The following is a 23,860-nucleotide window of genomic DNA, read 5'->3' as shown; positions in this document are numbered from 1 at the left end:
GATTTTTTATTATATTTTCGGTTGTCACGTGTCAATATATAATTTTTAAAAAAAATAACATTTTTTGAATAAAATTTTCAAATAAAATTTTTGGATAAAATTTTTCTCTTTTTGGTTTTGCCTTGATAATCTATTAAAAAAGAAATTGGACAAGAAATGCGGATTTTTTTTTACAAGATTGTGTGATGAAAAATATTGGTGAGTTTTATGAAGATTAGAAAGTGAATAAAATGGTTAGGTATTTATAGGAAAAATACATGAGTGTTATGGGTAGCAGAAAAGAAAAAATAAATTATTTATAATAAATATAAATTAAAAAAAACTCAACTCTTTATGTACTGCCAATTTGGATAGGTGCATGGTGTTATGGGTGCTTTGGTATATGGAGTCGAGTCAACTCTCTCGGTTTCACTATTTTACAAAAATATTGGAATTTTATTATTACTTTGTCATTTAAAAAAAAATAAAAAAATGTTATCACTTCGACAATTTCATTAAGAATTTTATATGATAATTTTGGTTTACTAGTCGCGATTCTATGGGAAGGCCAATTGGTTTTGGCACTCATCTCTCATAACTCCAAGAGATTTCTTTCAAGCATTTTAGCAAGGAAATCGAATGTTAATGTTTGTTACAATTCATCTACCACATTTGAAACGAAGATGTTTGATGGCTCAAGAATTGGGATCATATCTCACCTTCGTAAGTAATTCTATGTGTCAAATGAATAAAACAAGGTTTGATTGTAAGGTGTATTTGGTGGCGGAGCTATGCTTATACATATCATAATTGTGCCAAATTTTTTGAATTACTACATAATATATGTTCATTGATAAAGAAACTAAGGGGGAAGGGGCATGACAACCTCGGATATGCACTTAGCTTAGCTCCCAACCATGCTTGTATGCATATAACCTGTCGTACTAATGTCCAAACAAAGATGTTTGACTGCTCAATAATTGGATGATATATTTCTTTCGCAAATTATTCTCAAGGTTCAAAGGAATGGAATGAGGTCTGGTTGTACGCATATATGAGATCACTATCAACTTTTCAGATGAAGATGTTTGATGACTTCATAATTGGATGATGTACGTTTTATTATGGGATAGTTTTCAAGTGTCAAAAAAAAATGAAATGAGGTTTGGTTGTATGCAGATTATTTACGGATATTGAGGTATTACGGATAAACAATTTTAATTTTTAAGTGTCAAATGAATGCAAAAGGGGGGCATTCTTGCTATAATTTAAGTTTTTTTTTCAAGACAAAAATATTATAACAAAATTAACATTTAAAAAGTGAAAAGAAAAAAATTCAAGAAAAATGATTATAATTTTCTGTCTAATAATATTAATCTACATTATTATATAATAAATTATGATAATTTTGTATAATATTTAAACATAGATCGTCCTCTTTGCCTCGTCTCCGCCCCACCAAAACCCCTCATAGCTGTCCTAAAATCCCCCTTTCCTCTCTGCTCAAAACCCCAAGCGTTCAATTCAAAATTCCGTTGCAGAATCAGAACCTCTGTCTCCATTTCAATGGCGGCGAGTGCCTCGTGGCAGCCAAAGGAAGAAGGGTTCGCGGAGATCTGCGGGTTGCTGGAGCAGCAGATTTCCCATTCGTCTTCTTCCGCTGACAAGTCTCAGATTTGGCAGCAACTTCAACACTACTCTCAGTTCCCTGATTTCAATAACTACCTCGCTTTCATTCTCGCACGTGCCGAGGTAATCGTCTCACTCCACTTCCCCTAATTCTGTCTTCATCTCCAATTTCAATCAGTAGGGTTTCTGTTTTGTCTTTTTGATTATGTGATTTGGTTGGATAATGGGTCTGATTGGATTGCATACTTAGTTAGAAATTGATAATCGTTTTTTGAGTTGACGGGGGCTTATGGGTTTGGGTTCGATGGAGGTTATGGGTGCCGATGAAGTTGAGATTAGAATCGCTTCACATGGCTGATTGTTCTGATTGTATTTGTTTTCTATTCTATTGACTTTGAGAGCGGTTTCAAGCTGGTGGCACCAGAAAGCCTTAATTACTTAGAATGTTTGTCCACAAATCCTTGTTATGTCAAATCTATTTGCTGTGGTGGAAAGGTTGGATACTTAAATTTGTAATTGGTAAACTTTGTCTTGCTTTTGATATACTGGAGTTGATCCTGTGGCATGGTAACGTGTATTGTGAAGAAAATGATTTATTGTTTTTGGCTGTTGGGTAACATAGCATAACCAGTTTTCAGCTTCTGGGTGCTGATGGAACTTCGAATTTGGGTAACTTTTGGACAGGGTAAATCAGTGGAGATACGACAAGCTGCGGGATTGCTTTTGAAGAATAACCTTAGAAATGCATATAAACCCATGGCTCCAGCATACCAGCAATATATTAAATCCGAATTGTTGCCTTGCTTAGGAGCAGCAGACAGACACATCAGGTCTACAGTTGGCACCATTATAAGTGTTGTTGTTCAACTAGGGGGAATTTTGGGGTGGCCTGAACTATTGCAAGCTCTTGTAAATTGTTTAGATAGTAATGACCTAAATCACATGGAAGGTGCTATGGACGCATTATCCAAGGTAAACACAATGTCCTAGAGTTTACTGATTAAATTTCCTGATTAAATTTTTGCATATTCCTGAAAGATCCTTTGCTCTTGTAGCTCTTAAAACCAATGGCACAAATCAGAAACTTATTAATTTTTGTGATACTAATGTTGTGATGAAACACAGATTTGTGAGGATATACCTCAACTGCTTGATTCAGATGTACCCGGTTTGCCTGAACGTCCCATCAACATATTCCTTCCAAGGTTACTGAAGGTAATAATGAAATAGCTGTATTGTTTTATAAGTGATCTTGAAGTTTACGTTTTATGTTTAAATAGTTATTCTGCCCCATCCCCTATAAGCATGGCTGAACTCTGAAATTTTACTGATGGTCCTTTTTTTCTTTTTGGCCGGGTTTTCTCAACGTGGCTTCACTTTGTACAGTTTTTCGAGTCACCACATTCATCGCTAAGAAAGCTTTCCCTGGGTCTGTAAATCAATACATTATGTTGATGCCAGGTGTAAGTATATGTGGAAACCTGTTGTTTTGGTACCTTTTGGACCTTATTCTGATGATTGGGGGTTGTAGCAATTATGTTGTTCTATTTGATTGCAGGCTCTATATGCATCCATGGATCAATATCTTCAAGGTTTATTTGTCCTTGCTAATGACCCTTCTTCTGAAGTGAGGAAATTAGTGAGTACTCCATCATTACTTTATCTTATCTGGGTTTAATTCTGAAGATAATAGTATTGCGTGGAAATTGAATTGGATATTCCATTTCAGGTCAAAAAATTTCCGCTCAAAATTAACTTCCATTAACAGTTTAAATTTGTTTTCTATTTGGCTGTAAAATCTTCAATATTCACAAATATGTTATTATTATTATTATTTATAAATAATAATAAAAAGCCGAATTCATTGTTGTGGAAGATTTGTTTCTGAATGCTTGAGTTGCCTAGGATAACCATGACCTGTGTAGTTGTTTTTAAATGGATTATATTGGTTTTTTTTTCTGTGTTCTTTGCATTGGTCTAAACAGATAATATTATAATCATGACTGGATAATGATCAGTGGGATATTTGAATTGAATTCTTTGTTGCTTTTAAAAAAGTAAATAAAAAGAATCATATACTAAAGAGAAGTTGTAAGGAAGGTGGACAAAGATATCCATCACATTCAGTCTTAGAATCAACAAATAAAGGTCATATTTGATGGGCGCTGAATGTTATTAGATTTAATAATTTTGGCTTTGTTCTCATCTTTTCCCCCCCTTTTCATTGTCCAAACAGGTTAGTGCAGCATTTGTTCAGCTAATTGAAGTCCGTCCATCATTCTTGGAGGTAACATCTTGTTGTGTTATTCTAGCCTTGTTCTATTCTGTGCCTTTTTTCATTTGTCTATGTGCTACATGCATTTTGCTGTGTCAACAACAGGGTATAGGACAAAATTGAATTAATCCTGCTTGCACATTCCATCATGCATCTTACTGTATATATCTATCTGCATATACACATGTATGCACATACACATGCTTGCACAATCTTACTCTATGTTTCATATATTTCTATGATCATTGTTTTCTTTATTGTCATCCCTTATCCTTATTGCACTTTTAAGTGACTCTTACCTGGTACTGCAGCCACATTTGAGGAATGTGATTGAATACATGTTGCGAGTCAACAAGGACACCGATGAAGAAGTGGCTCTTGAAGCCTGCGAATTCTGGTATCCTCCAACAAATGGCATATACTAATTGAATGTTTTCACCATTAGCTTATGATTCATTAAATAGTTTTCAGATATTGAGTGAATGAATTCGGTTAGTTATTGGGTTCTTCTCTATATCTTTCTATTTAGTTATATTAAAGCCTTTTAATAATTGTGTTACCGAGAGAGGAGAGTTACAATTACATCTTTGGTTTGTACTGCATGCTAAAGTTTGTTATGGAGTTTGAGACTTTAGCCTTGATATAATTAGCCAACACCCAAAATTTGAATAAATTGATTTTACTATAGGAGCTGTCTACAGTTGGATCTTTTGCATCATTGACAGTGATGTGGTTACCAATATATTCTGGGTGCCAAGCATTGCATCTCAGTACTGATTCACACACCAAGTTATATTTGCGGCTATGTGCCATTAGTGAATCTACTTCCTCATAACTTGTCTAAATGGTTATATCAATAGGCTTCAGTGGTGGTGATCAAAGATATGGGTAGTGGAGAATTGATTGTGGTTGTCTACTGTGTTTGGTGAGTTAAGGTGGTGGTTCTTTGACTAGGACTTGAAAACACTTTGGGAAGAAGAGTAATGGATATGTGATATTTACAAAAGTACAACATTCTAGATTAGAGCTGGAATTCCATGAGTGATAATGGCCTCGTCCATTCCCCTCATAAGTTCAAACTGAGCAGGACAATTTTGTCTATTAGAACAGAGTTCACTCCAATTCTTCTAGGAATTTATTATTGTTCACATGGAGCTTGCGTTTGATATACAAATATTGTTTTAGATGTTATGAGTTGCAATTCAGTCCATGTTTTTTCTTAATGCACCAAAGAATTTTTTAATTTTAAAATCACCTTCACATCTGGAAATCATTACTTTAACGTTTACATAGAGGAACATTCTATGACTACCTTTTGTATAAAAGTTTTTTGTTCACAAGTATCAAAATGTTGGATGCCATAGCTTATTTCTTGCACTTTTCATAACTCTGGAGCTACTCTTGCGTGTATATTGTGCTTATTACTTAGAAGATTTCTCCTTGTGGTTGGCATGTTTGTAACTTAACCTCTGTCTTGTATATTAATTTCATTTGACAATCAGTATTTTTACACAGGTCTGCATATTGTGATGCTCAGTTACCACCTGAGAATTTAAGAGAATTTTTGCCACGTCTAATTCCGGTATACCCAATTGTTGATCGTTTTCTTGGTGTGATAACCATACTTACAATGGAATCTATGGAATTTTTTTAATACAACACACCTGTTTCAACTTCTGTAGGTTTTGTTGTCAAACATGGTTTATGCTGATGATGATGAGTCCCTCATTGATGCTGAGGTTATCTTTACTGGGTCAATTTGTGTTTTTGGGTGATTCTGAATTGCCATTTGTTGTAGTTCGTTATTCATTTGGCATCAATTCATTGTTGCAGGAGGATGGGTCGGTTCCAGACCGTGATCAGGTTCAGACCAATTTTGTTTTTCGTTGTTGGTATTCTCTTTATTTTTGGTATCTTAAGTTATATTCTTAATCTGTTATGCTGATATTGTGTACCACAGGATATCAAACCTCGGTTTCATTCATCACGGGCTCATGGATCTGAAAGTGTGGAAGATGATGTAATTTGCCATATTATTATTTTTCTGTTTATTATTTAAATAGTCTGGTTGATTATTCTGACTCTATTAAATACTACTAAAAAATTTCTGCTTTATGTAGGGTTTAAGTATGAGGGAAATGAGTAGAATATCTTTTAAATGACATGATTTGGGATAATGACAGGATGATGATATTGTCAATGTATGGAATTTACGGAAATGCAGTGCAGCAGCTCTCGATATCCTGTCAAATGTGTTTGGGGATGAGATTCTCCCAACGCTGATGCTCTTTGTTCAGGTTATATAGACTTATTTGGCATTAAAGTGAAAGCATTGGTCGTTAAGATTTTATACTTTTATTCTTATAAAAAATATATTTGTTTATTTTTCATCCTCCCATTTTCTCTGAAAGAATTGAATGATTTAGAAGATTATATGGACAGTTCTATCCATTAGAGGATTATGTAGATCCTCAAAGTTGAAGTAACACGGTTTCCCTTAGAACATTTCATGTTGGATTACATAGCTCTTTAAAGTAGGAAGTTGCATCGTTCTCCTTGGAAAATTATGTGTCGCATGCTGATTTCGATGTTTTGGGTTTTCTTAAGTTACACATATACTATGCATGTTCATGTAGTTTGTTTACTTGGCTATCTCTTCAAGATGTAGTTTGAAAAGCTTGCTCCAAGTTATGTGACATGCAACAGGAAAAATATCATGTGTGCTCTGTATTTGTGAATGTTCTTTTGAGGATTAGGTCAGCTGAAGAAGATACTCTAATTGTGTTGTGAGTATCCAACATTGAAAGATGGAAGCCATTGGTGCTTAAAAGATCTTGGGCCTCTCTACCCATTCCAAATTGGTTTTGGGTTGGATAATATGGTATCAAGTTGGTTATCCATGTGGTAGGCCTAATGGTCCCACGTCACCCAATAAGAATTGTCTTCGTGTTTGGTGCAAAAGATTCCACATAGAAGGGGGTTCATTGATTGTATCCTACATCGAAGGATAGAAGCCTAGCATAAGTGCTTTAAAGATCTTGGGCCTCTTCAACCCATTGCCAATTGATTTTGGATTAAATGCTCATATTCTGATAAATAGAATTGCACTGCTGCTCCAGTAACCTGATGGGTTGACCTTGCTAAGTAGTAATAATGTTCCAGAATGGACATGTAGAAAATAAGGCTATGTGGACCTGTTTCTCTTTGAGAGGGAAATGAAGGAAACAGAATTAGTTAGTTATTAGAATTGTATGATTTGATACAAGTCAATACTATTAGTAAGATTCTTTCCCTGTAAGTTACTGAACAAGCCTTAGCTAAGGTCTATTATGTTGAAGAATTTTTGCTCTGCTAATCGGTACTCCTGTTTCAAATAAAAGTTTTAACATCTCAAATATCTGCAGACCAAGTTGGCCACCAGTGAGGATGAAACCTGGAAAGAAAGGGAAGCTGCTGTTTTGGCACTTGGTGCCATAGCTGAAGGTTGCATTAGTGGTCTTTATCCTCATTTGACTGAGGTAATCCCTTGTGACCTGTTTTTAATTTTTGTTTTGTTTTTGGGATGAGAACAAAACTTTTATTGTCATAAACTTCAATTGGTACAAGAATTCCTTTTCTGTAGTACACTCAAATACAAACAAGATTAAAAAAGAAACAGCCTCAGAACAAAACAAAAGAGAAGCAAGCTAACTAATAGCTGCCTTCCAGTTCAACAATACAGCAGAGACGCTCACCCCTAAAATCAGTAGAAAACGCCTGAAGAGATGACAAAACAACAGGCCTATCCCCACCCTTAAACTTAACCCCTCTGTGATCTGCAAAAGTTTGTCTGTCCTCTCCATCCATAGAACCCAAATGACAGCCAGTATTCTGCATTAATGGTCTCTATTTATTATATATCTTGCATGCTAGGTTGCCACACTGTAAATTTGGACCACACTTTCAAATATGAATCTACACAATCAATGGTCCATATTGACAATTCAAAAACTGTCTAGCTGGAGAAAACATTTCCCATGCAGCCTATATATTTGCACAAATAACCAGCAAACAGAGTTTTTTGCTATTAGATTGCTCTGTGTACACTATCTAAATTCTGTGCTGAATTATTCAAGTAAAAATTAATTATTCACATTGCAGATTGTTGCATTTCTAATCCCTCTTTTAGACGATAAGTTTCCACTTATACGGAGTATTTCTTGTTGGACTCTTTCTCGTTTCAGCAAGTTCATTGTTCAGGTATTTACACATTCCTATGTCTTTACTTTCTTGTTCAGGTATATCAATTTTGCTATTTCTATGGAACTGACATTCTTTTTTTCCCTTACTCATGGTTGAGCAAGAAGTGAAAAAAAGAAATTTGGAGAGCACATGTTTTCTAAAAAGTGATTTCGCATTTTCATGCATTGAAATTTATTCCATATTTCATTGTTGAATATATCACTTTATCTTTATATAATCTTTGTGAAGCCTTTTTCATTTTTTGCATAATTGTAAATTTTGTATTTTTATGTGACTATCTAGGTTAGTGCTATATTTTGATCCCCACAGAGTATCATTCATCGGCTCTGTAGAGTTTTATGCTTGCCTGTTCTTCTTCAGGGTGTCGAACATCAAGTAGGTTATGAGCAATTTGACAAGGTTCTTGTGGGTCTATTAAGAAGAATATTAGATAATAACAAGCGGGTACAAGAGGCTGCTTGCTCTGCTTTTGCGACACTTGAAGAGGTTCTTATATAAATGCAGTCTAATTCTTTCAATCAATGTTATTTGACTATTACATATCTGGTTTTAAATACTGATCGTTTAAAAGCTGCAGGAGGCAGCAGAAGAGTTGGCACCACGCTTGGAAATGATTTTACAACACCTTATGTGTGCTTTTGGGAAATATCAGGTTTCTGCGAAGCCTTTACCAGAGTTCCTCCAGTGTGAACATGAAGAGATGAAACACTGATTATTCCCATTCTTTAGTTTATTATGATTAATAGTTTTGTATTGTTATTCAGAGGCGGAATCTCAGGATTGTATATGATGCTATAGGAACTCTAGCAGATGCTGTTGGTGGGGAGTTGAATAAGGTATTTTCCTTTCCTGTCATCTCTGTTTTCTTCCCTCAAAACAAAATAAATAGTTTTTAAGTCATGAGTATAGAGTTTATCAGATGCAGCGATTATGATAAAACAATTTGTGCCAATTGACTGTAGTTTGCTTTTCAGCCCACTTATCTTGAAATTCTGATGCAATGGCTTTGGTTTGCAGCCCGCATATCTTGAAATTCTGATGCCACCATTAATTGCAAAGTGGCAACAACTTTCAAATTCAGATAAAGATCTCTTTCCATTGCTAGAGTGCTTTACTTCTATATCACAGGTACATATTGCTGTTTTCTTTCAGTCGTCTTCTTATTTGTTTTAGTTTTATTTTGTATGTGTGCAATTTAAACCACTACCTGTGTATATGGTAGTAGTAAGGCACAATGGAAAGGCGAATGTAACACTCATTATTAGCATTTAGTAGTTGAAATTTTGATACATAATATGGTTAGGAACGGCATGGTTAGAATGTCAGTGCCATGAATAAGACTCTTTTGCCCTTCAGAAGAAAAAGAGAGTAAGCTCTCTTGGTTTTGGGAGCATTGTCTGCCAGTAAGAGTAACTGAAGTACATTTTATTGCTGTTCTTGTTATAGTTCCTTCTTTGCACCCGTAACATATAATATGGCAAGACTTAATTTCCATGTCTGTTCTTGAATCATGTTAGACTGCTGCCACCACATACATTTCTATTCCTGTGACATATATTTGTTCTTTGATATCTTTGTTTTTTTGGCATGAGGACTTCATGAGTTGCAGCCTGAAATAACACAAATGTGAAAAAGAATGTTAAGTGCTACATGCAGTGGGTATAAAAATTTAAATTTGTTTGCTTATTTTCAGGCTTTGGGTGCCGGATTCTCTCAATTTGCTGAGCCTGTATTTCAGAGGTGCATAAGCATCATCCAGTCCCAACTACTCGCGAAGGTTCAATCCTGGTCTTTTGATTGTTCATGAATTATGTGACAAGATTGAACCCTTTTATTATTTATTACAAGCCCCTCTCCCCTGTATAAGGTTTCAAAGATAGGAGTAATAGCTTTCTTGCTTTCAAGTCATAGCTTAGTTTGCATATCTTGGAATTAGAGACATTTGTATTATTGATCTCTGTATCAATGTATCAGTAAAATGCTTACTTTAAAAAATGTAACTTATATTCCTGAAGTTTATCTTTTATACCCTGCATAGATAGTGCCCATTGGGATTACTTCAATATGTCCGCTTCTGGAAACTATAAAAGCCCAAAATGTTCTCAAGTGTCTCATTGTATTCTATATAACCACCTTTGGAATTTTGAATATCTATATTGCTAGTGATTTTTTTCCCTTTTCCTTTCGGGGGGGCAGGAAACATATATTTCTATAAAAGAGATAACAAATATTAAGCTACACCAACTTAAATCACATATTACACTAAAAGCTAATATCCCTAAAAATGTGCCTTCAATTACCTGTATCATAAAAAAAATTCACACCCGTCGTACAAGTTTTGAAAGTTTGTATGTAGTCCATGTCCATCTGGGTGCCTCTAATATAAGAAATTTCTCTGGACTTCTTTTGCAGGCTGATCCTGTTTCTTCCGGGGTGCCATATGATAAAGAATTTATTGTATGCTCTCTTGATCTGCTTTCTGGACTTGCTGAAGGTCTTGGCAGCGGGATAGAGAGCTTGGTATTTTCCTTCTCCAATTCTTTATAGAGAAAAGATATGAGATAACATGTATTTATATCATTATTGAATGCTCTGTCTTAAATATTTATTTTCCAGAATAGGCCCCCCCCTCTCTCTCTCTAGAAAGCAAGGGTTTGTGCATTGGCCTATCTGACAGTTCATCAAAAACCAATGCAACATCTCCTTTGAAAATTACGTGGAATCCACTCATTACATAGCCCATACTGCCCCCTTTAATGCTTTAGCCTCTCCCATTGTCAAATTACTATATAGCTTGCATATTGAAATGTGTTTTCATGTTTCTTATTTGCTATCCAGGTTTCACAGAGCAATTTGAGGGACTTGCTTTTGCAATGTTGCACGGATGATGCTCCAGATGTCCGACAGAGTGGCTTTGCATTACTTGGGGATCTTGCAAGAGTAAGTTGAGAATTTATCTGTCAAATGATGTGCAATCTGGGTTCCTGTCCCATCCTTGATATTCGTGCAAAATTTGAGAGCTTATTAAATTCTCCAAAAGAAATAGATAACACAATGCCACAAGGCTAGTGTAGTGGAAGCTACTAAGAGCTGTTAATTTATCAGTGAATTTAGTTTTTCATGCCTAACCATTGTCTTGGCCTTTATTTTGAGTAGGTATGCGCAGTTCATTTGCGACCTCGTTTGCCAGAATTTATTGATGTGGCAGCCAAGCAACTGGTATGTAAAATTTTCAGTATTGCTTTTTTGGGTTGAATTCAGTATTGCTTTTAGCAGTCATGATTTATGTGATATCTTGTTGTACAGAATACTCCTAAGCTGAAGGAAACTGTTTCAGTTGCAAATAATGCTTGTTGGGCCATTGGAGAGTTAGCAGTGAAGGTAAACTTTCAATGAAGTTGGCTAGATATAAAATTTAAATTGTAAAGCTTCAGCAGGGGCTTTTTCATTTTTATGACTTGAAATTGTGTGGTTGCTTGCGCTCTTTTTAGATGATCACCATGATCAGTTCTTGTTGTCATTGTGTAAAGGGACAAGATGGAGCAATATAAAATCTTGGTGGGCTCAACTTATTTATCAGGGTTTCCATCATTTAATTGATTTAAGAGCAGTCCTTTATTTTTCTAGGTGCCCTTCCAGATGTTGTGAAATTTATTAATTGTCTGTTCTTTTTAAATAAACACAAGCCAATTTGGTGTTGTGAGCAAACTTTTGTTATCAACACATACATATACACCTGCGAGTGTCTCTGTTTGTGTCCTGTATTGGTTTGTGCATCTTTTTTGGTTTCTTGTGTTTCTCTATTCCTTGTTACTCAGTGACTTAAATATTCTACTTTAATTGCTTGATGATGGTATCATGAAAGTAACTTTGAATTTCAGGTTCGTCAAGAAATTTCTCCAATTGTTTTGACGGTTATCTCTTGCTTAGTCCCCATCCTTCAACACGCAGAGGTGATTTTTTTTTCCCCATTATAATTGTAACATGTACCTTGGAGGAGGTGTCATCTTTTAATTGCATCTCTTGATGCCGAGCAGGAGCTCAACAACAAGTCACTAATTGAAAACAGTGCTATCACACTTGGGAGGCTTGCGTGGGTCTGTCCAGAGCTTGTGGCTCCGCATATGGAGCATTTTATGCAATCTTGGTGCATTGCTTTGTCAATGTAAGTTTTATACATCTACATTTGAAGTAGCAATATATGCTTCCTCATAATGCTTATTACATTTTCACCGCTATACGTTGTTTCTGACATGCAATTCATCTCACAGGATACGTGATGATTTTGAAAAGGAGGATGCCTTCCGAGGTCTCTGTGCTTTGGTATGCCTCTGCGTTCTTTTCCTTTCTTTTTTTTCATCATACATTCCACATGTATACCTATTTACACTCTCGCTTGGATTTTCTCAAATATTTCAGGTTAGAGCCAATCCATCTGGAGCATTGAGTTCGCTCATTTTTCTGTGCAACGCTATTGCAAGTTGGCATGTAAGAATCATGCTATACTCATCTGTGGATTTTACAAAGTGTTCGTGTTTTTTTGTACAAGCTCAAAGTTGTGATTTGCCATGTTTTATAGGAAATAAGGAGTGAAGAGCTTCATAATGAAGTTTGCCAGGTGTTGCATGGTTATAAGCAGGTTAGCGTTGCGTTTATTATGTAACATCCTTGAGAGTTCTAATAATATTCTGTGTGTAAACCTTGAGATTATGAAAATGTTTTGATAACTCTTTTGAAATAAAACACTCAAACAATATGAAACTCTGCCGAAAATTAGTAGGTTATTGGGGTGGGGGTGAAGTTCTTCATTTCAAGATAACTGGTGCAAAATAAGACAAGATAATTTGATTTACTTGTTTGAAATGTGCAACCCTGCAGATGCTTGTGAATGGAGCATGGGACCAGTGTATGTCTGCTTTGGAGCCACCAGTGAAGGACAAGCTGTCAAAATACAGAGTGTAATATTGTACCCATAGCTGATTTATTGTACCTGCTAGTTCTCTCTCCTCTATGTGCTCATACATATTTGCGTCTACACTATTTCCATTGCATTGTGGTCATGAGTTTTACAAGCGAAGTCCAAATTTTTGGTCCCTAATTTTTAAGCGGAAGCTTTGTTGTCGACTCAAACGAAGCTTGAAGTTAGCTTTCAACTGGTCCATAAAGTGCATGACCTGACAAATGAAGCAGCGTAGGCTTGGGACAAGAGTGGTGTACAGGGGTGCAGCTTCCCAAGCTTTGAGGGTGTGTTCGTTCTTGTTGTCTTGTATTTAGAGAAAGGCAAGAAGTATCTCGTTCAAGTCTTGGATCAATTGATTTTTCATGTTAGATTTAGAGTTTTGCATTATTCAACAATTCCAGTGATTAGGGTTTGTACCTGTGATTTTCACAGATTTTGTATAAGGGAGGTTTTGGCATTTAGTTATAAGAATTTTCCATTGTTTCGTATATGGTTCAAAATCTGTAAACCTTTTATTTGGGGACGGAGCAAAGTTACTCTTGCTGTGCTAATCTGCTGTGGTATTTGAAACCTTGTGTCTCACGAATTGATTGAAATTGATTTTATGTTTGGAAAAATAACAAGCAATCTTTACCTTTTATATAACCTTTTATCTACATGCAAAGAATAATTTGAAAACTAGCCGCTTGTTATTTGTTAGTTGGTTCTTAAACGAAAATATTTTTTGGTGAAAAAAACTCTAGGGTGAGGGAGGACTATCCCATTCCTAAGGTCAGGGCATGCCAAATCCTCTTCAAAGACTTATAGAGGGGGTTTTAGTTCTCTTTTTGGTTTTTTCATACTTATCCACAAAGAGGGATTGTTATCAGCGGGACTCGAACTTAGGCCTTGATAGTGAAGAAAACAATCCTTACCAATTAAACCAACCCTCATTGGTGTTCTTAGATAATTTCAACCCAACTCAACCAATTAGAAAGTGACAAGAGGCAATTTTGAGTTTTTTCCTTCTCCAAATAGGCTCTGTAGGGGTTTTGTATATTATGTCATGTTAGAATTGGCCTATTTGTGAAAAGCCCTAATTTGAAACAATTACATGATGGTTCATTCAAGCTAAAAAATCTTTCAATTGAATGTATTTAAATTACATGCAATGAATAATTTGAAACTTATTTTTCTGTGTTTTTATTATATATTTATATGAATTGTAATATTTTAAACAAACAATTTAATCTTGTGACATCATTTAAAACGCCCTAAATTTGGAATCACAACATTTAAAGTCACAAGTGTAACCTTATATCCGTCATCTGATCAGCTTTGGTTATTGGGATTGCAAATTTTTTTTTATGGTTGGGATTGTTTGGCTGGGTGGTTACCAAAATAAGTTAGCTTCTAATGGTTTAATTAGCCATCACATGCATATAGAAAGGACTGTCTTAACGAACCACGGGCAGCACGATATAGCACAAGATTAAGCTGAAAAGCTACTCTTCATCATTTGGTATTATGCTGCAGTTTGGGCAAGAAGTACACAAAATAGTGAGGGTTATGCATTCAAATGGAGGCAGATGTTTCTAGCCATGCCTGTAATCACTAGCAGGGGCTTGAATCTAACAGCAGAGCTCCATTGTACTTCTGGTATTAATCTTTGATTACGGGGTTCGCCTGAGAATCAAAGCCAACAGATAGCTGAGGGCAGAGTCAGTTGATGAAAGTGCCACAATGAGTAGCGCCACAAGAACAAGAGTCAGACTAGCAGTCTTCAGCTGCACGAAACAACAAAACAACCTCACATTGTAATCGCATTTGTACCCCATGAAAAATGACCAAATAAGCATCCACTGGTTGACTTAAAATTCTGCAAATTCACAACACAGGATTCATAATTTTACATCTTTATAGTGTACTATACGTTTTTGCACATACCGTGCTACGGAAACCTGGCCATTCAATGTACTTCAGCTGACTAGGCTGCTCAACCAGAAAAATGAATAACGATCTCAAACCCCTAAAAATGGAGAAAAACAATAAAACATCACTCTCTTAATCACATATAACTGTTATTCTTATGCAAGTCCACCAACTGGGGATCCGAATTATCAAAGGCCTATTGACAATTTTATGATCTGAGAGGGACAATTACCACACTGCTTCTTTGACAAGGCTCAAAAAGTAGGGATCCTGAGGTAAATCATCATCAAAGCTCAATTGACGATGATCCCTCCCACAGATGCAGCACATATGGTGCCAACACGACGTGCAGGCAAATATTGAATCCCTCCTTTAACAGCCTGCAATAACAAAACCCTAATCCTGAATAAGCGAGCATCTAATAGATAATTGGACACAAAATATGAATTCTAAAACAAAAGATAAAATTACCCTTCTAGACGCCATTGAAATGGAATCGTAATTATCAATTTTGGCCCCATTATATTTCCTGATTCCAAATGGCAGTTTAGCATGACCGGAATTATGAATCAAACCTACCATGGAGTAGGGAAAAAGTTGAGTAAAAATTGAGCATCACAACATGGAAAATGTAAATGGAGTAAAAATTCCAATAAAGTAATATCCACGAGAAGAGTGAGGGGATAGTAACCTGAACAGTTTGCCACTGACTGCGAAACAGCCCCCATCCTAGGTCAAAATAAATGAACAGCATGAGAAATTATACACACACATATATAAAATACCAATAGTGCAAGCTGTTTCAAACAATGAAGCAATTGTCAAAGCAAGAAGCCATGAACAACATATTATTATATAGACAATCCCAACCCAAAATAAATCAAGTAAAGAAGCCAATCATGGTTCAGCTTAAGTGGGAACAAAATCATTTCAGTTCCTCATCCTTCAATTCAAAAAACCCACCTAAAATTTTCAATTGGGTCTTATTTTCATTAGCAAATTCTTAGCCAGCCCCAACCCACCTAAAATCTTCTGTAAATAAATCTACGAAGCTGCCATCCCATGAAATGTAATAACTTTCAGTCATTTTTCAAGCAAAAATTCATTCTTTTTTACTTTTTTTCTTTCTTGGGATTTATATACATACAATAAATTCATGAAGCACAAAAGAAAGGCTAGAGCTTTGCGACACAACTTCAAAAACGCACCGTCGCGTCATATACAAAGTGAGAAAGAAGTGGTGGTGCTAACCTGCTCGGCCTGGTCGCTTTGGTTCGCGCGCGCGCACAGTCGTACAGAGAGAGAAGGACGAAGGGAGAAAACCAACGACAGCGGGACTGCCACCGTTTCGTTTGGCCTCGAGTCAAAGCGCAGCGTATTGAATATTGATTACTGAGGGCAAAACAAAATCTTTTGTGAAATAGTTCATTTGAATCAGGTGGATTATTACTTAAACACCTGACATGAATGTATAGTTTTATGTCAATGATTATTTGGTCTAGTGACCTCTAATCCTCATTTTATTGGAAGAGATTCCGAGTTCAAATGTCATTAACTACCATTGTTGAATTAAATAATAATAATAATTGTCCAAATATTAGCATTATCTTTTGCTGATGATAAGTGACAGTGGAAAAGAGAAAGGAAAGAGTTAATATAATGCGTTCCATCCTTACATTGTCATAACTCACAAGTATTTGTTAATTTTCTTGTTACCCTTCCTTTGTTGAATTCATAAGAAAATATTTAGACTAAAAAACAAAAGAGAATTGAAGTATTGTTTTAGGCACATTTCTTAAAGTTTAAGCAAGGTGCAACATGACTTCTGTACGCCCAAGAATTAGGTGACATTCAAAATCAAGAGATGAATGGTCAATTTTTAGGGCTTTTTTTGGTTTGCTATAGAAACGAGAGATTCGAATTTCAGACATCCAAAATGTGAAGAAAAAAAAACTGTTAGACTAACAATTACCATAAATAAAATCCTAAAGTGACAGGACAGACAATTGATTTGTTTTTTTATTTTTGTTTTCCTCCTTCAGGGATTCTTGAATTTCAACTTCAATTTTTCAAAGTGGCCGGCCTGCCTTGTTCCAACTTCATTTCATTGTAATCCTCACTACAAGAAAAAGGATCCTTGTCCACTTTCACTAACACTTGATTTAAAAAGAGTTAGGTAACTAACAACTATAATCTCACTTGTCTTTGTCATACAATTTTTCCTTACCTTCTAAGCCACCATATTGAAATCATGTAAATAAGTGAAATGTACACCTATTTAGTTAAGAGAGTAATATTCTCTAATCAAAATTAGATCCTACATGTTAATATGATCTCACTTGATCAACAATTATAAGGTACTTTCAAGGCCGTAGCCATAGACTTGAAATGGTTGTGACCCACAAGTTTCAGAAACGTCTTTGAAGTCCACATGAAACTTACAAAACTATGTATAATTCTTTGTAAGCTTTTAAGATGTTGCCCCCCAAGATACCAAGTCTAGCTACGCCACTGGGTACTTTGGTCACACAATTAGGCAAGAACAAACTACTCTTAGTTGATAAACAATGTTTAATATGTTACAAATGTACTTGCATGTGTGTGTGTGTGCGCACGCATGTATCTTGGTCTGGCTGGCATTTTGTGCTGGGTTGGTTGGTTTCATATGGAAGGGAACAGTTGTATCTTTTTTCTTACCAAATGCCCCATAAAGCTTATAATTAATAGGAAGACTAGTTATAGTTATGCCTTGTATAATGGAAATTTGAAACCAAAATCAAAAGCCAGCAGAGACTTTTGTATACATTTCAGTTTTAAATTCAATGCGAAACACATAAGAAATGTGGTGGTTGGAGGAACTGATGCTGATTGTGATGCTGGGCTGCTGCCATTTCTATTCTGTCCCATTTCTCCTTCCTCTTGATTTCTGCTTGGTGAGCTTTGGATTCTCTGAGCTCAATTTCTTCAAGGCACTTGGAGTGCAAAACTGGATCCATTTCTTCTAGCATCACCTTCACGTTTTCTGTCAATTGTCGGACGCTTTTGCTCCAGTGCCACTTTAAGTTCTTCTCCATGCCTTCAACCACAACCGGAAACACTTCCTCCATTGCCACCGATATCATCTTTACGAACTGCTCGTTGTTCCAAACGTAGAGCGCTCGCTCCGCTACCTATAATCCAAAACAAAACAAAATATAGCACTTGTTAAGACCATGATGGTAACAATGTGACATGTACTTTCAGAATTCTCTATGGAATTTTGAAGATTGCAGAAGATTATAGTACTTACCAATAAATGCAGGACCCTAAAGCTAAAACTAAAGCTATGTAAAACTTAAATATGAATTCAAAGCATAACAGGATTTCAAAAGGCTTTTACAGGGAAAAATTTCATTCTTGGCAGCCATCAGCATACAGTTTAATTGTACCAGTTCAAGCATGGAAAAATGATAGGTATTCAATTTTTGAAGGATTTGTTAATGAAGTTCTGTTTGTTTGCTAAGAAAGCATAGGAAAAAGAAGACAGATTTGGATTCTTGATATCTGATTGGAAAGTTGGCAAGCCAGAAGAAAAAACCATGTACCTGTGAGTTCCAACTGTTCAAGCATCTTGTTATCTGGAGACATAAAGGCAGGGCTAACTTCCTATATTGATCAGGGTCAATATTCTCCACCAGTTCCTCCAATTCCCCAATCAGCAAAACCTCCTTCTGGCAATTAGTCACAGGCCAATACCTCAAAATCCCTCTAACAACAATCCCACCAAGCACAGGCTCCTTCTGCACAAACTGAGACACACAATAAGCCAGCTGCCTATGGTAAGCTTGCATCCCCTTGGTCTTGTGAAAAGGAATAAGCACCCTCATCAAGAACAGCTTGTGCTCTTCTTTTAGTGGAACTGTAAAGCCATTGATGATGCTTCCCCATATCTCAAGCAACTCTCTAATCCCACAATGCCTCTCTGTCTCAAACACATAGTGCAAAAACACATCGTTCATCGATTTCCTCATGAACGAACGGTAGAATGTGAATCTGGAATATATTCTGTGGTACACATTCTTCAAACTATCACGTTCCCTCGGGTCTTCTGATTGGAACAAGGCAAGAAGATTGACAACAAATTGGTTATCAATGTAACCTCTAAGTAACTTAGGATCTGTGTTGATCACGAGCCGGATGAGGATGTCATAAACTAACTGCAGGTGTGACCATAATGGGGAAAAGGTAGATGTGTGGTCTTCATCATCCGGGAATTCTGCAGCACTGGAGGGATTGGAAGGAGGAGGGAGAGGCCTAAAGAGGTTCAAAGATATCATAGAAATGAGAGATGACATAACTTGATCATGCAGAGGCTTCTTTGAGGATTTTACCACAGACAGAAGGTGCAAAAGCTTGTTCCTTTTGAGTTCTTGTTGTGTGGCACATTCACTTGGATCAGTGAAGGTGAAGACAAAGGTGCAAAAGGAAATAGAAGAAAGAATTTCCTCATTTTCCAGGTTGGAAGAAGAAGAACACCCAATATTGGCGGTGCCAGTCTTCTTTCCATTAGTACCAGTTGCAGTCTTTGAATCAAGATCAAAGAGGTGTTGAAGGGTAGTTGATTTTCTCCTTGGCGAAGCTCTTGGTGTGTTGTTTTGAACACCCATTTTTCTTCTCTCTCCCTCTCCTTTTCTTCTAAGCTTTTTCTCCCTCTATCAGCCTATGCACTTTATGAGCCTCATATTGTTTATGAAAGTCTGTAATTGGTCATAATTTTTCCACTAGCTGCTGAAACAGAGAACACTTAGCTATTTCCTATAGTTCTGTTTTTTACTTGTTTAGGCTCTTAATTCTACCATATAGGCCAAAAAGCCAGCGGTGTTATATAGACAAGAAAGTGTTGTAATATCCGTTCAATAACAAAGACTGCAATTTTAACAGAAACCCAATTAGCTGGTGAAGTAAGGTTGAAAGCAAATGCATCTTTCTTTGTTCTTGCTCCTCATCTGTGTGAGTGCCACGTGGATTTTGCCTGGTTTTTGTAAGTTGCAGACATAACAGCTTTTGGCAACTCATAAGAGAGGATGTTAGAAACATGACAACAATGTCATAAATATTAGTCAGGTTCAGCTTGCATGTGCCTCACCAACCTATCGGCCACCGCATTTTGAGTGGGGGGCCCCAAATTGTAAAATGCAAGCCTCACTTAGTAGGCACCTTCCAAGGGACTGTTTGGCAAGCATATCACATCACAAAAACCATCCAAATTGTTCATTGAGTTGGCATTTCATTAGAGAAAATGAGCAGAACCTGAGTTATTAAGCAATGGGATAATGGCTTTTTTTATGAGGACGATAATTGTCAAATCGTTTGCCAACGGGTTCAGTGGTCTCAAGTTTGAATCCCAGTAACACTTCCCTTTTCCCTTCCAAACTTTGACCCCAAAATAATGTCACAAGTTTGTTTGTTTTGATGCAAGATTGAGAATTTTGTTTAGGGACCTATTATTTGCACGGCAAAATAGTTTTTTTAAATATTTTAATTGAAGAATTGAACAGGCATAAAAAGCACCATCAGATATAAAACCTGCCAATTAATGTGTCAGCTTAAGCTCTGGTCCAAAGAAATGGAATATGTGTCAAGCATGAACTAAAAAAACAAGACAAAAATCCAGAACCAAGAATAAACTATCTTAAAATCCTAGAGAGCTTATCGTCTCTCTTGGCCATAAAGACTGAGAGATGTTCAAGGGGTGACGGCAATGGTGATCAAATTTTGGCTCATTGGTTTTCTCACCCTTATCAATGTTTAAATCACAGCAAAACCACATATTTTTATATGCATAATGTATGCATGAGATAGATTTCAAGAACCAAGTAAACGGACAAAAAAAAAACTAGGATTCACAGTTCAGAGACAACTAATAATGTCAAAATACCAAGATGGCTACTAGAATTCATGAAATCCAAGGTTCGTTACACTGATGATCTGGAGCATGGATATCTGGAAGGTCAGAATTCATGGAGAAATTAAACCATCTCTTTCTTTTTGTGTACTCAACACAAGGCTGCAGAACAAGCCCAATGATCACAGCAGAGATGCTTATAGCCATCACCTTTGGAGAAGCAAGAGCTAAAACTACAAAAATTAACAGTGTCGGAGGAATGCAGATCAAAATCGCTCCGGCAGTACCAACAGGTATCTTAAACGGCCGCGATGCAGCTGGGTGTTTCATCCTCAACTTCACAAATGCAATGAATTCCATAATCATTCCGAAGCAATACAAGTAGTTCTCCGCGGCTACGATCTCTTGGAAGCTCAACCACGAGAGCAAAATAACGCCCGATGCAGAGAATAAAATTCCAACAAGAGGAGTACCATGACGAGATCTTTTGGCAAAGATTGAAGGAAGCATCCCACGTTCTGCCATACCCAGAAGTTGAAAGGAGTCGCTGCTCATTTCAGCCACAAACATACCCATGTTTGACAATGCAGATGCTGCTAGGACCCAGAATCGTAACCATACACCTCCAAGCATTTTAGCAATGTCTGCGAAATAACCATCAGACCACAGATCACGATCAACTGGAACAGCTCCAGTACCGATCAGAAGGGGGAAAATGTATCCAAACACAACCAAGATAAGAGCATAAAAGAGAGCTTTCGGAAGAGTTGTACCGGGGTTTTCCACCTCCCCTGATAGAGTACTAATGGAATCCCAGTAATTAAGATTCCAGAACAGAGTGTTCAAATACAAAGTCCAATTTACGCTGTCCAGATTTACCAAAAACCACCTGGAAGGATTTAGCTTGGGGATTGCTATAAATCCCATGAATATGAAAGGAAGAAGTGAAAACACCCCCAGCAAGATAGCAGCCCAACCCACTATTGTTAAACCCCTGTAGTTCATGTAAGTGAGAATCGCAGTCAAAACCAACACTGAAATTGTCCTTGGCAGACCACTTTCCAAAGCTGGAATTGCTGATTTCAGATAGTCCAGAAACAGAACAGGGTAAAGAGCATTATCAATTACCCCACTAAGCCATTTCATCCAACCTTGCTGAAAGCCCCAATATGGACCCAGAGCTGATGAGACCCAAACAACATACCCTCCATTCTCAGGGAACATAGTACCCATTTCTGCAGTTATCAAGGCCTCTGGAACACTCCATATGATTGCAAAAACCAGAAAACCAAGAAGGGCTAAAAGGGGACCGGCTGCCTGGACACTGTCTTCGATGCCAAATGGCCCTCCCGAGACCTCATAGAAGATCAAGAATACAAGAGGTATAACTGAAACCTTCTGGTACTTCTGCAAGTTGTGAGAGGACCCTTCCCCCAAACCAACATACTCAGGAATATTGTTGTCCAACATTTTAGCATTACTTTGCTTAGCAAGTGAGTTTCTATGTTTCTGCATTCAACAATAGAAAAGCACGGTTTTCAAGATTTGGAAAGTTCAAATTGGAAAAGGAACAGAAAATTACAGTATAAGGGTACCCATCAAAGAGAAAACCAATTCGATTCACCAATCACTATGATAAGAAGCTTACTTTGTTCCTAGTAATCAGCAAGCTATTAAATTGCGTAGCATAAATTTTCAATTCAAAACCAACAACTTTCCCGATTAACCCTGACCAATCCGTGCACACCTAACCAGGAGTATTTCATTGAACTTCTCTTAAAAAGTTTAACAAAACTCTACAGAAAGCGTACTCCTTTACCATTTCAGAATCGTATTTTATTAGGCAGAAGATCAAATGTTTGTTCAGTCTTTGTCATGCAACCAAAGTAAGATTCTTTACGCAAATCACAAAGGAATCATCTCAAATCAAGAAATTTTATAGCCACACAAAAAATACAGGCAAATCGGCACAAGAAACACAAACACAAAATACCCACTAAAAGTAGCAACACAAATTGATCAGATAAACCAAATAGCAATGTGGGTTCTCTCAAAACAGCCATAAAAACCAAATCTACCTTCCCAATTGGGCCAATTCCAAATCAACAAAGGGTTCAAGGAATCAATCAAAAGAAACCCAAAAAAGTACCTCTTTTTTGGCTTAACGATCCGTGACCGATTTCAAGAAAATTCAGTAAAGAAACCAAAAAGAAGCCAAAAGAAAAGTAAAGCAAATGTAAAAAGCAAACGAGTAATGAAGAAGAAGAAGCTAACCATGAAAAGGAAGAGATAAACTGACAAACTACTGTGGATTTGCGGTGCTACCGATGCGTCATAATGTTAGCGAAGTGACTCTCTTTGTGTCCACCACCACGCGTCTATCTCAGCGTCCACCCACGAGTCTGCTTCAGCCTCTGAGTGAGGAGAGTTTTGCATTGCCGACGCACTTGGAGAAAAAGAAAAACGAAGATTTGATTTGAGTGTGCATGAGAAACTTTTAGCGATGCCAAAGGTTGTTTTAGATGTAAATTGTAATAGATAATCAAAAACAATTTTGTAGTGTTGGGTTGAAATAATGGATTGTCAGATAGATTGGTCGAGATTTTTGGTGTATCTACGGTGCTCGTGCGGGTTAGTTTCCTCCTCCATTTCTTAACTTTGGCAACACAAATATTTTTAGATCGTGGTATTTCTAGTTTAGGAATGTTAGTTAATGTTTAGAATTAATAGTTTCCACATATGTTAAGAGTGCACAAAAGTTTGTAATTGTGTGAGAACATATAGAAAGTTGTATATATTTGGATTTCAAGTAAATCCATTTTGATCCTTTAAAAGAATTTGTATCGATATCTTGAATATCAGAATACTCTTTAAAAAGATCGCGTATGAATCGTTCACAATTTTTTTAAACAAAATTTGAATTGATGCAATTTTTCTGTGGGTAACAAATTGTAACACAGCCCATACTTCAAATGGTAAT

General features: G+C 36.6%; 4 protein-coding genes across 6 annotated transcripts; 1 reads left to right on the top strand and 3 right to left on the bottom strand.

Annotated features, from left to right (window-relative positions):
- The first annotated feature begins 1,409 nt into the window (after positions 1–1,409).
- Positions 1,410–13,655, top strand: LOC103334861 (transportin-1). The gene is given in 30 exon segments (XM_008237840.2): positions 1,410–1,731; positions 2,293–2,580; positions 2,734–2,823; positions 2,995–3,031; positions 3,034–3,071; positions 3,167–3,247; positions 3,845–3,895; positions 4,195–4,280; positions 5,399–5,465; positions 5,566–5,622; positions 5,717–5,746; positions 5,844–5,903; positions 6,067–6,180; positions 7,288–7,401; positions 8,024–8,122; positions 8,486–8,611; positions 8,703–8,777; positions 8,890–8,961; positions 9,143–9,253; positions 9,819–9,902; positions 10,538–10,645; positions 10,964–11,065; positions 11,282–11,344; positions 11,432–11,506; positions 12,007–12,078; positions 12,163–12,290; positions 12,397–12,448; positions 12,545–12,613; positions 12,705–12,764; positions 13,004–13,655. Coding segments are annotated over 30 exon segments (2,679 nt in total). The 5' UTR covers positions 1,410–1,545; the 3' UTR covers positions 13,088–13,655.
- A 901-nt stretch (positions 13,656–14,556) lies between these two features.
- On the bottom strand, positions 14,557–16,468 carry LOC103334862 (uncharacterized). Its single transcript, XM_008237841.3, is given in 7 exon segments — positions 14,557–14,851; positions 15,012–15,093; positions 15,229–15,307; positions 15,310–15,376; positions 15,468–15,571; positions 15,688–15,725; positions 16,248–16,468. Coding segments are annotated over 6 exon segments (483 nt in total). The 5' UTR covers position 15,725; positions 16,248–16,468; the 3' UTR covers positions 14,557–14,737.
- Positions 16,469–17,759: 1,291 nt separating this feature from the next.
- Positions 17,760–20,016, bottom strand: LOC103334863 (serine/threonine protein phosphatase 2A 57 kDa regulatory subunit B' beta isoform-like). The gene is made up of 2 exons (XM_008237842.3): positions 18,581–20,016; positions 17,760–18,166 (listed from the first exon to the last, which is right to left on the bottom strand). The coding sequence occupies exons 1-2, from the start codon at positions 19,640–19,642 to the stop codon at positions 17,816–17,818; spliced, it is 1,413 nt and encodes a 470-aa protein (XP_008236064.1). The 5' UTR covers positions 19,643–20,016; the 3' UTR covers positions 17,760–17,815.
- Positions 20,017–20,788: 772 nt separating this feature from the next.
- LOC103334864 (putative polyamine transporter At1g31830) lies at positions 20,789–23,686 on the bottom strand. 3 transcript variants are annotated; one of them, XM_008237844.2, is made up of 2 exons: positions 23,155–23,686; positions 20,789–22,389 (listed from the first exon to the last, which is right to left on the bottom strand). In XM_008237844.2, exons 1-2 carry the CDS (start codon positions 23,155–23,157, stop codon positions 20,932–20,934), a joined length of 1,461 nt encoding a protein of 486 aa, XP_008236066.1. In that variant the 5' UTR covers positions 23,158–23,686; the 3' UTR covers positions 20,789–20,931. The 3 variants fall into 3 exon arrangements, with proteins under 3 accessions (XP_008236066.1, XP_008236067.1, XP_088911290.1); XM_008237845.2 differs by having other exon boundaries at positions 23,030–23,169; XM_089055164.1 differs by lacking the exon at positions 23,155–23,686 and adding an exon at positions 22,529–23,001.
- Between the last annotated feature and the right edge of the window lie 174 nt (positions 23,687–23,860).

The sequence above is a fragment of the Prunus mume genome, linkage group LG6 (assembly GCF_029339155.1).
Source record: "Prunus mume cultivar Tortuosa linkage group LG6, ASM2933915v1, whole genome shotgun sequence".
NCBI classification, from domain to species: Eukaryota; Viridiplantae; Streptophyta; class Magnoliopsida; order Rosales; family Rosaceae; genus Prunus; species Prunus mume.
The sequence above is the reverse complement of the archived record's forward strand: the minus strand, read 5'-3'. Positions and strand labels throughout refer to the sequence as shown.